The sequence below is a fragment of the Furipterus horrens genome, unplaced genomic scaffold (genome assembly GCF_987537825.1).
Source record: "Furipterus horrens unplaced genomic scaffold, mFurHor1.1.pri manual_scaffold_7, whole genome shotgun sequence".
Classification (NCBI taxonomy): Eukaryota; Metazoa; Chordata; class Mammalia; order Chiroptera; family Furipteridae; genus Furipterus; species Furipterus horrens.
The window spans coordinates 28,221,305-28,233,663 of NW_028327177.1; the positions used below are offsets into that span (position 1 = coordinate 28,221,305).

General features: G+C 40.3%; 1 protein-coding gene across 1 annotated transcript in view; it reads left to right on the plus strand.

The window, feature by feature from the left end:
* The first annotated feature begins 2,371 nt into the window (after positions 1 to 2,371).
* Positions 2,372 to 12,359, plus strand: part of STK3 (serine/threonine kinase 3) — a 258,261-nt gene continuing 248,273 nt past the window's right edge. Inside the window, exon 1 of the mRNA XM_090282782.1 lies at positions 2,372 to 2,557. Coding sequence (XP_090138908.1) covers positions 2,532 to 2,557 — 26 coding nt within the window. The 5' untranslated portion in view covers positions 2,372 to 2,531. The remainder of the gene's footprint in view (positions 2,558 to 12,359) is intronic.

Genomic DNA, 12,359 nt, shown 5'->3' on the forward strand with positions numbered 1-12,359 from the left:
AGAGAGAGAGAGATTTGTTGTTCCACTTATTTAGACATTCATCTGTTGCTTCTTGAATGTGCCATTGTGCCATGACGAGGGATGGAACCTGCAACCTTGGTGGATTGGGATGATGCTTTAAACCTCAGTTTTCTCTCCTATAAAGTGGCAATAATGACCTAACAAGGGCAGTTTTAGGGGTTTAATGTAGGCCAAGTGTCTGATCTTATTGGAGTCATACAATAATAATTGTTAGCCCTCTCTCTTCCAAATTGAGCGGAGACCTCAGAGATTTTTCTGATGTTATTTCCCCTTTCACAAACCTTCTTTATGAGTATCTCCATCAGGGTTCCGAGAGAAAACTCTTTTGAAGGTAGTGTCATCTGAGGAGGGTTGAGGTCTAGGGGAACATAGGGAATAGAAGAGGAATCCAGAGAATAGCAGAGCAGTCACCATCCCTAGATCCAAAGGGTTGAGGGGAAGCTAAGCAACCTCACAGGAAGGAAACCAGGGAATTAAATAGCATGATCTTACACTCCTTTATCCCTCAGATAATCTCTTGCTAGGTCTCCCTATCATCAGACCCAACTTGTCAGGGGAATGGGAGCTCAGTGACGTCAGCCTCCAGGGCAGAGAGTCAATGGAGAAGGATGGAGAGTTAATCTGTGGGAATAAAAGGAAGCTATCCAACCCGGTGCACTTACTATGCGTAAGGCATTTGCTATGCAAGGGATAGAGAAAGTTAAAACATAGTTCAGGTTTCAACAGACTCTCAGCTGGGTTGGGATGTTAATCAAATAAACAGAACTTAAATACCGTGCAGTAAGTGTCATACAAAAGCCAGTACAATGAGCTATGGGCACATATGAGAGAGGCATCTCTTGCACAAAAATATCCGAGGTAGTGGGCTGGTGGTATTGGTAGTTTGGCTGGGAAAGGTTTCCTGGAGATTAAGGCTGGTAATATAATTCAGAGTCCATTTTAAAGTATGACAATTTCAGCCCATTTTAAAATGTGATAATTTTTTAAAAAGGATGAAATGATCTTCCCTGAAAGATTTTTCTAATACAATACAAGAAGATGAGACTAGGGTATAGAAGTGAGAGTGAGAAAGAGAGAGATAGAATGAAATAATTTCAAAGGTTCTTCCTAGTTTTAAAGGTTTATTGCTTTACTTTGTTACTTCTGAACTGTTACACCGTGGATCCTTAATAAATACAAATGAATACAAAATTCTGTAATCTTTCTTATTTGCAGAATGTGGGTTTAGGTTTCAGTAATAAATAGTCTTTACAAATTTCAAATTACTAAATTTAGGGGGTAATATAATTGTTTGAAGATAAATCACATAAGTTTATTACATAATGAAACTAAAAAATAATGCAAAAAGAGGAATAAGTGTTAATAGGCAAGTTAATTTGGAACATTCTCTTCATACTCATTGTTCTAGTCTCCAAAAAACTATATGACACTACATCTTGATAATTTGTCAAAAGTCAAGTCACTACATAGCAGACATATATGTTCACAAGAAAGATATCTGTAGAGAATTTAAGGTTAATGGTATACATACAATAAGGATGAGTGAAGGGGTCAAATTACAATGGTGTAAGAGCCTTAGGAACAGGTTGGAGAGAGAGGGTGGCAAGAGGGAAAGAATCAAACTTTTCTTGAATACTTTTCTATGCACCATAATTTGTCTAGTTTGCCAGGCTTCCCAATTGAACAGACAGCAAGTCCTCAGTGCACTGAATCCTGCTCACACTGAGTGATGATATCACTGCAGTACTTACTTTGTAATTGGACATAATTATTGTGAAATGTGTTGAGGAGCTTGTCCATAATCAAAATCAAACAAGAATTTCTAGAAGCATCCCTAGTACTGTAGCTACAAATGTAAAATGGCTCAGGGAAACATAACCAATAATTATAAACAGAACTAGAGAGGGAAGCGTGGGCAGTTAGTAGTACTTCAAATGCCTGCACAATATGTTTGGGATACAGTACATCCTTGGAAAATCCAGATAAATGAATCAATCGGATTGGGGCAGAAACAATAAAGGCAAATGAGGAGCACCAGCTTCAATGAAAGTACCCCGTGTCACGCCTTGTCCCCTAGCTCTTTCAGTCCCCAGTTCTTTTCTCCCGCTCCCTGCAGTATTGCGGCCCCTCCCTCGACCCCTGGCTCCACCCACGCTACCCAGCACCTGGCTCTGCCCAAAGTGCTGGACCGCACGACTCCGCCCACCAACCTTGGAAGGCGGCCGGCTCCGCCCACTCTACCCAGCGCCTGGCTCCACCCACTCTCCTAGGATTGAGGCCGTCTCCGCCCACTCTCCCGGGACCGTGGCCTGCGGCCGAGGGGCGGGGCGGGCCGGGAGGAGCCTCACTCTCGAGCCGGAGGGGTATCCGCTGTGGAGTTACGGGAAAGTTGTTCCGAGTTCCTGGAGTTACCCTCTGTGGTTCCCCGTGCTCGGCCGGCCGGTGCCCCGGGTCCTTCCCTCCGTCCGGCCTTCGCCGCCCAACAGGTCCCTCCTTCTGCCCCGGCCGCCATGGAGCAGCCGCCGGCGCCCAAGAGGTAACGAATGCGGGCAGCGGGGAGCAGGAGGGAGGAGGCGCCGGGCGGCCGCGGGGCAGGGGCCGCTAGGCCTGGCCGGACCGTGACACTACCCGACTGCGGGGCCCGGAGCCGGGCGCGCTGGGGCTCAGGAGGCAAGTCCGAGTGGCGGGCCGCGTTTTTGTGCCGTGCCAGGGGGCTCGCGGGAAGGTGGAGCGTCGCCTGGCCCCAGCCAGCCTGGCCTGGCGCGCGTGGGAAGTAGGTGGGCAGAGCCGGGCGCCGAGCGGCCGGACTCCTGGGGCGGGCAGTATTCCCTCGTGGCAAGTTCACGAAGCCAGGGAGATGTAAAACTTGAAAATTACTGGGCTTCTTACAGTCCTGTAGGCTTTCTTGTCAAGTGTTTTTCATAATATTGCTTTTTTTTCTTTTTTTTGAGAAGGCAGATTGTTTATTTACAGGTTAAGGAATTAAATATTAATAGCTACACAGTTTGTGAAACTTAACGTGGATATGCTGCACTGACAGGTGTTTCTCCCCTCAAGTTCAAAAGTATTTATGGATGTAAGACAGAAGTCTTAAATTAGAACCCCTCTCCCATATAGGTTTTTTTAAGCATGTAAAAACAGTGATGGTTTGGTATTTCCTTTTAGTTCATATTTAATCTTCAATATATTGGAAGTTTAATTAAGAATACACAGTACATACATTTGAACTAATATTTGAAGTGATCTTAGGAAGCTAAGTCAAGGCTATTCATTGATTTAAATTCACAATGTGCATCATTCAATAACATGTTGGGTAAAATATTTAACTTCAGTCTTAGTTTTAGTTTATAAAATAAAGGTACTAATTTCTCTCCCAGATAGTGCCCTTATGAAATTAAAGAGTTTGTGTTTTGATACCTAGAGATCTTTAGATGAAAGGTGTTGTATTCAAGAACATGAAATAATTAAAGAGGTAGGAACTTTGTGACCTATTGTGAATAGTGTATAGACTTGTGAGCCCTGAGGCTTGGAAACCATCTGTTCAGGTATAAAAGGGGGATTTGGATGGGTTTCCAAAAGAGACATCCTATCAGACAGAGCCCTTGACCAATTCTTTTCTGGCGTTTTGTGAAGTAACCGAATTCTAGTATTGTTTTGGTACCCAATTTAAAAACTATAGGAGAATATTGGAAACATTATTTTTTCCCTTTTTGGTTTTGGAAGTACTGTAACGGGGCACCTCCGAACTAGTACCATAAGGCCAACTTGAACAACTCTGAAGTGGTAGCTCTCCCTACTGTTTAACTGTATTCTAAATTATCAGAGTTTTGTTATATAGGTTGTAAGAGAACCCCTGCCCTTCCAGGGACATTAGAGAATCTGTAGGGGTCACAGCTAGGTGTGGGGGACATATATCACCATTTCATGGTGAATTATACTTTTTAAAATAGTGATCACCCATTTAGCAGACTTATTTTTATAAAGCTCTCTTCACAGAGACATGTTAATCCAGAAGGCATTTCTAAAGACCAAAAGATATGTGACAATCCCATATATTTGAATATCTCTTAAATTTCTTCCACAGCATTCCTATTTTCATAATACCGTCCAATCCTTATAGCGACCCTATTGAGTAGGTTGGATTACATGCATTGATCCTATGGCCACTAGGAGTTTCTCCCATGGGAGGCTATGAGAGGGATAACTGATAGTGAGTTTTTGTGTTGTCCTTGTTAATCATTACCTTCTAATAATGAAATACAGCTACCACTTTTGAGGTCATACTGTTTGCCAGGAACTTGATTTTATTGTCTTAAGAAATTGGAATCTTGGCTCTGGAACTTACTATGCTAGTTCTAAATTTAATGTCTTCACCTGTAAAATGTGTTGTGAGGTTATATGTGAAGTACTTAGCACAGTGCCCTTTAATGTGTTCAATAATGTTAGTTTATTTTTTCCTTATTAAATGAAGCTTAGAGAGGTTAAATAACTTAGTCAAGTGGAGGAGGTGCCAGAAACCTGGGTCTGATTGGCTGCAAAGGTTGTGTACTCTCTCACTGTGTACAGTGATGCCTGTTTTTAAAACTCTTACTTGCTTTCTTAGCATTCTGTGATGTCGTGGCCATTTCTTTCCAGAATTTTCTGGTCTCCTTTTCTTGTTTTTTTTTTTTTTTCCTTTCTCCCCCTTCTTAATCCCTGTAAAGATGCCACTTTGCTTTTCTCCCTTGAGTAGCACTTCCTTAGTGCTCAGACATTTTTACATACATGGTCATATTTATGCTGTTGATGCTCAAGGCTGTATGACCAGCAGCTGCTGCTCAGTTAGTATTTTTAATCTCTTCATGTATTGTAGGTCCACTCTTATTATTTCATCTAGTTTGTCATTAGAGCCTATCAAATTTCCCATCAAAAACTATAGATTCATTTCCCCCCCTTTTGATTCCCAATACTACTACTACCCTATTCCAGGGTATGACCCTCACATACTGGTGCCTTCCAGCTGGTGCCTCCGAGTGGTTTTCAAAAATTTTTAACAGTGGAAGGGGTCTGTTTGGAGTAAGGCAGGGCATCAGAACCTGGTTCCCGGCGCCTTATATCCTTATGTTCCCCTTTTGCTGTCCTATAGAATCTCATTATGGTCCATGTTTGCTTTAGTTCTTCTTGCACAGGGCTTCTGGTTTATTTTGCTGAAACAACACTTCAGTCATGCTACTCCTTTTTTGCAGGGGAGGGAGTCGGTTGGGGCACACTAGTCAAGTTAGTTCCCAGGGCTACCATCACTTAATCTCAGCCTTAATCCCCAGCCTTCTTTTACTATTCTCCAAGATGAACCTGTCCTCCTAAAGGTTCCCATTGTTCTTTATTTAGGGTGTAGGTTGTGGGTACCCCCCAACTTTGCCTTTGGACATATTTTCTTTTAGAAAAATTTGTATTATTTTTTGCTAGTAATCTATGTTTTGGTTTTCCTTCAAAAGGCCTGCTTCATAAACTTATCTTATTTGAGTACTTTATAGCCTAAGATATTTATCTGAATTCTTAGTATGATATCCATTTGAGTATATATGCCATGGTCATATTGATTTTTTTTTTAATTATAAAATTTTTGATATCCCAAAGATAATGGGAACTGTTGGGTTGGCCAAAAAGTCCATATGGTTTTTTCCATAAAGTAAAAGACATAGTTTTCATTTTCACCAATAACTTCATTGATTTGGACATTTTGAGTATGTTGACTATCTCCCACGTGATTTAACATTGATTGTGCTCAATTAACATCTGCCTGACCATGGAGCATTGTCCAATGAGAAATCTCCAGCATGTAACTTCACAAACCACTTTTGACAAGTTTGATCAGTCACAGCACCATACACTAAACAAACCTTTTTTTGCATTTCAGTTGTGTTTTTACCATTCTTGATATAATAAAGCATACTATGCTAAAAATGTTGCATATTTTCTTCCATCTTCAGTATTAAAATGGCTATACAAAAATTTCATCAATTTTGATAAGATTTTTTAAAAAAGCACTCTGACATGACAGCTGTCACAATACAATCTAACAAAATTGTTTCAAATGAAGGTAAAGGTAACTCAGAGTTACTAGAGCCATTTTATGGAAAAAAAACAAATGAACTTCTAGGCCAACCCAATAATTTAATAAATGCTTATGCATCACTCCCTGGAATTGGAAATAAAATATTACCAATACAGTTGAAGCCCTCTAAGTATATCTGTTCCTGATTGCATTCCCTCACCATCCCCTAAACGATGCTACTGTCTTGAATCGGGTATTTGTCATTCCTATATGTGTCTTTATACTTTTAGCATGTTGTTCCTATATATCCGCCATAGTGTTAGACCTGGGTGTTAGGCCCAGCTTTGTACTGACTTTGAAATTTGCTTCTTTGGCTATCATTTTTCTACTCTGGGAGTTGGAGATTCCAGTGTGCATCCAGATCTGAGAATCATGACTGTATGATCTGTAATGTAAGGCCTCTTTTTACCCTCACATAATTGATTTGGTCTTCCCAACAAGGCTTGTGTTAAACATAGACAATAGATGTTACTCAATTCTAGTAATTGAGGTACTAGAATGGCTTTTAGATTTCTTGATTTTCTTAGCAAAGGTCTTCAGAAGTCTTTATTAAAATGAAGTCCCTCTGGGAAAGTAAGTCCATGAAATGGCTGTTAATTATTAGCATTTTATAGGTTGTATTTATCAGAGTCCTTTATAGGGGAATCTCAGGTTGAGGTAGAAATGACCACAGAATAGGTAAGTTTTGCTAGGTAGAAGGGGAAATGGCCAAAACACAGGGTCTTCACCAAGTAGAACATTCATAGGAAAGGAAATGGGTCTCTGATAGGTGGGCAGCAGGGAGAACTCTGGTTGCCGGAGGGTAGGTAGTTACATAGAATACTTGTCAAAGAGAGGACAGAATATCGTTCCTGGAGAGATGTACTTTTCCATGCAGGCCTGTTCCACAGAATTCAGGATTTATAGTTACTTCAAATTCATTGATTAAGGTATATTTGGAGGAATAGTTGATGTGGAACAGTGGAAGACGCTGGAAGGGTACTAATAAGAGAGTAAGTTACTGAAGCTTCTGTCAAGACAGATGAGAGTTCTTTGATTTAAGCTGTAGTTTCATTTTGTGGAAAATTTTACTTTTTTATAAGTGTGGAAAGGTAGCTTGGAGGAAGTAAAGTTGAAGGTTGAAGTCAAAATGTTAGGATTACAGATTGCATTCACATAAATGAAGAGTGATGGTAGGAAAACAATTTTTCAATAAGGGGAAGTGTTGCTAGGAATGAATGGGTTTTTAGCCACAAGATAAATTGTTATGGAATGAAAAAGCAAAGTTAAAGGATGAAGATATAGAACGGTAAAGTAGAAAGTATTCATATTTTCCTCACCACATAGAGACAACATCAGCCAGTTGCATCACTGGTCCTAACCTTAGAGAAGAGGGGTGGACTTCATTTTAATGTCTGTATTCCTAATTCTTGTGTCTTTGGAATGTTAGAAAGTAAAATTCTTATATGCTTATTATCAGAGAGATTCTCAAAGTGGGGAGTTGTCTTTGAGAAGTGACCTTTAAGAATTCTTAACAAGAAAGCCCGGGCTGCTGTGGCTCAGTGGATTGAGGGTTGGCCTGCGAACCAAGTGTCGCTGGTTCGATTCCCAGTCAGGGCACATGACTAGGTTGTACGTCAGGTCCCCAGTTGGGGGCGCGAGTGAGAGGCAACCACACAGTGATGTTTCTCTCCCTCTCTTTCTCCTTTCCCCTCTCTCTAAAAATAAACAAACAAATAAAATTATTTAAAAAAAAATTCTTAACAAGATAAAGGCGTAGCCTCAGGCGGAAGCGCTGGGGTAAGCTCCGCACTTTAGAGGAAGGCAGGTGGAGGAGGTATTCTAAGCAGTCCAAGGGAAAAGAATTGAGCCAGCAGGAAGGAACATCTCTCTCTGCATTAACAACTTGGTCCTTAAACCATGTGCTCCCTTTGGCTTTTCTCAGTTAATTTGGGGTTTCACCAACTCCACTGGAGTTGATTTAGGCCCGGTAGATGTTAATAGTCAATTGGCTCTTCTTGTGAGAGAGAGGGAGTGGGACAAACAATAAAATCTGGAGCAGTTCCTGCTGAGCAAACTTCAGTTACACATTAAGAGAGGAGATAAACTCAGTTTATACTATAGGATAGAAACTTTCTTTTTTATTTGTCTCAAGATTCTTTTTTGTTGAGATTTTATTTGAATTGTCTTATATGTTAGGATTATTCAAATCCTAAAAAGCTTTTATCTCTTAGAACAAAGATTCTGTATTTGAGATTTCTTATTATAACTTTTTTCTACATAGTCTCAAGTTGAATAAATGAAAGTAAATATGTCATCGTCATCGGCAGCCGTCCGTCTCGAGAGACGATGGTGTAGCTTTTCTTAAGAGTCTATCTGCACCGCCGAGAATGGTTGTGCAGTCCGACTCGGGAGTGACACGGTATCTGTCTCCTCCCGTGTTGAAGCTACAGAGCCTGGGCAGGGTGATATGGAGGGTCTGCTGTTGCCCATGCAGCAGACCCCCCCTCTCTTCGCAGCTGAAGGGCCCAAGGGAAAGACGGAGTCAATACAGCTTGGCTTCAGGTGCGCCGCAGGAGTTGCCGGTGTTGACTACAACGTCAAACCGCCTTAGGGACTCCGGCTCCGGATTTTCTGTCGGGGTTTACTCCCTTAGCCTTTCCCCTGAAGAGGTATGCCGCAAGGCAGCGGAGGTTTTTTGGAGTTAGAGTTTTCCTTCTCTGATGTGCCCTGACTGGAAGATCGAACCAGCGACACTTAGCTCGCAGGCCGACGCTCAATCCACTGAGCTAAACCAGCCAGGGCTAAAGTAAATATGTAAACAGACATTAATTAATATTAAAAATAAGTTCCTTGTTTGCACTGTTTGCCTACTAGCTGCGGATTATCTTGAACTTCTTAATAGTATATCAAAGGATGTATCTTGAAAAATGACTCTGTAAGCAAAATGAGAATTGTGGAAAACTGTTAATATGATGCTAGATATCTTTGTAAAGAGGTAAAATTGAACAAATCTCTTCAGATATTTCAGATATCTCGATGTAAATATTAGTATCACACACACACACACAGAAACACATGTATAATATTGGGAAAATTGTTGAGCATATGTGATTCCAAGGATGAGGTGGTTTCTATGATCAAAATATAGAATATTATTCTCTTTCCAGATCTTTTCATTTTTAGGATATTTGGTTTTCTGAACTCGTGGGACCTTGAGTCCTATAATTGAAAAGAAATGCAAGTTAAAGTTATTTTTGTAGTTTTGGTGAACTTTTTATATATTTGAGGAAAGCATAAATGAAAGATGGTAGGCAGCTAATTTCCTTGACTCTCCCTGGAGCCACAGGATCACTCTTGTCCATGCTGGGTTTCCCCCTCCCAGTTCTGTTTCTTTCTAAAAACTGACTTTCTTTACTCACGGATCGCTGTTCATGGCAGAAATTGACTGTCAGCCCTGAGTTCATTCATTTTGCTTATTTATTCATATATTCAGTAATTAATAATTATCTGCCTTTCAAGTGCCAGTGCTGGGAACATTGTTGAATGAAACAGATGGAATATTTGCACTTAGAACATACACTCTATTTGGCGCTTGAGCTACGAAGGATAGACATAGCATGTATTTGCAGAGAAATATGGTGAAACCTGCTTCATAGGACAGTTGGTGGAAGCTTCTCTGAAAAGATAATATTTAAGCTGTGATGTGAGGTTGAGAAGTTATCTATGTGAGTGGCCAGAAAGAGTATTCCAGGTAGAGGTGAAAGCTGTAAGAACACAAGGAGGTGACATAGAGTTGAGTGTGTGAGAGAAATTGAACCGAGGCCGCTGTAGCTGGAGTGTGGAGTGGGAGAAAGCGGTGGAGATGAGGTCAGAGGGGTGGGCAGGGATTCAGTGATACAAGCCATGGAAAGGAATTTGGATTTAAGTCAGAGTGCAGTGCACTGTTATTAGAGTTTTAAGCAGAATTTTAAGTAGTTTATGTTTTTAAAAGATTGTTTTTGTTGCTTTCGGTGGTGGAATAGATGTTTAGGGTTAAGAATAAAAGCAGGGAAATAGGAAGCTCTTGTAGTGGTTCATGGTTAAAGATAGTGGAGTCAGTGGAAATGGAGAGGACTGGACAGATTTAAGTTACATGTTGGAGCTAGAAATGAAGGACTTACTGATAGATTAGATGTGAAGAATGAGCAAGAAAGAAAGGATCAAGTCTGGCTACTCAGTTTTGGGTTTGAGCAATTTAGGTGATGGGGGAAGAGTGGGAGAGGAACATATTTGGGTATTTATACTCTTTTTTAGAACTCCAGACTCCCAGGAAAGTGAATCTCTTTGGTCCAAAATGTGATATTAGGTGGTTCTCTTAGAAGAGGAAGTAGGTAGGGAGGAAATGATGAGCACTGACTTTTTTTACCCTCTTGTGTTCACTGCCTAAGACTGGAGGACGGGAAACATACCAAGCCTTTGTTAGGTGTTGAAATGTTCAGGTGTCCTGGTAACTGGTGTTAAAATAAAATATTTTCATTGCAAAATAGAACATCAGTGAAAGAGTGTATGGCTTGATGAAATGCTGTAAAGTAGACACCGTTGTAATCACCAATCAGGTTAAGAAATAGAACTTTGCCACCATCCGTAGCAGGCCCTTCTGAGTTCTCCATCCCAGTCACAGTCGTCTTTTCCCATAAGGAACCATTATCCCAGCTGACTCTTATAGTAATAACCTAAATGTGCATTACTACGCACTCTAGATTAGTCTTGCTGATTAAAAAGTAGTCTCTATATGAGTTGTCACCGTTAATCTTTAGGCTAGTCCTCTATTCCTTTTCTTGTTGAAGAACCCAGGCTGTTTGAATTGTTTCCCAGTTTCCCACTGCCTGGACTTGACTCATTGCTTACTCAAGACGTAGTTCAACATGTTCCTTTCTCCTCTGTAATTCTTGCAGATGCCTAGTGGATCCAGAGAATAGATCAGACTCAAGTTTGATCCCTTGGGCATTGTTATAGGTGGTGTTTGGCAAGACTGTACAAGCTACTTTGTGTCTAGTTGTCTCTCTTTTTAGGGATGTTGGTAACTCTTCGTGGTTAGTGCTTATTTTTTGCCATTTCATTGGATTTTGCTAAATGGTGGATTCTAAATACATTGTTTTGTTTTTATTTATTAGTTAGAATGTTTATATAAAGAGTGACTTCCTCATCTTGTTTGGTTACCTAGTGAAGGAAAAAACTCGATAAATGTTTGATTCTTTCCCTTTACCCGTTTTCAAGATAATGAATCAGTTCCCTATTTTCTTCCAAAGGGGACCAATTTTTTTTTTTAATGCCATTATGAGCTGTTGGATTTAAATGCATTTGATGGATTTTAATCCATTGCAGATACTGTTGCTGAAACTCAGAGTGTCCCATCTTTGGTCAGTGGGAGTCTCTTGAGAAGACAACATGACTAGTGGTAGCTTCCTTGCTGTCTTCTGTGATAAGATAGGCAGGGCTCATCTTGTCCATTTTCTGTCCCAGATCTGGAATGCACTATTTCTCTTAAGAAGTCCTACTTTCTTTTAGTGAGAAATGGTATTTCAAGACCCTAACCTGGGCACTAACGTTGTGTTCACCATTTTTATTTTTTAAAAGTATTTTTATTTTATTTTATTTTTTTCATCACCATTTATCCCCTCAAATCCTCTTCCACCTCCACCTACCCCCACTTCCTTGTGTTATTTTTAAATAGCATTTTATTCATAGATAGGGGAACGGACTCTTTTTTTTTTTTTTCAAATTATAGACTATTTTATCAAAAAATGGGATGGCACTGGCAGTTTTGAGTTTCTTTCCCTGGATAACACCTCCACATAAATTTATGATTCTTAAGTTTGAGTCAGACATATGGGCAAGTTTTGTGGTAGAGACTATTTAGTGTTGACTGTTATCTTCAAGTTCTCCCTCTCTTACTCTGGTTACGTTTGCTGTTATCCTAATATCCAGCCTCACTTCTTTCTCACTGCTAAATGTTTCAGGTGACCTAGTTTCTTCGTTTCTTAAATGAAAAAAGATATAGAAAATAAAAGAATCTAAGACAAATGACACCACTAGTGATAAGATCAGATTTCAGGCCCCCCCCCTCCACTTTTTTTTTTTAAGGTAGAATTCTTAGCCTGCTTGTCTTGCATAGATAAAAATATTTGTTATCTGTGGCTCTGACTGGTTTGGCTCAGCGGGTTGGGCATTGTCCTGCAGACCGAAAGGATTCCCAGTCAGGGCACATGCCTGGGTTGCAGAC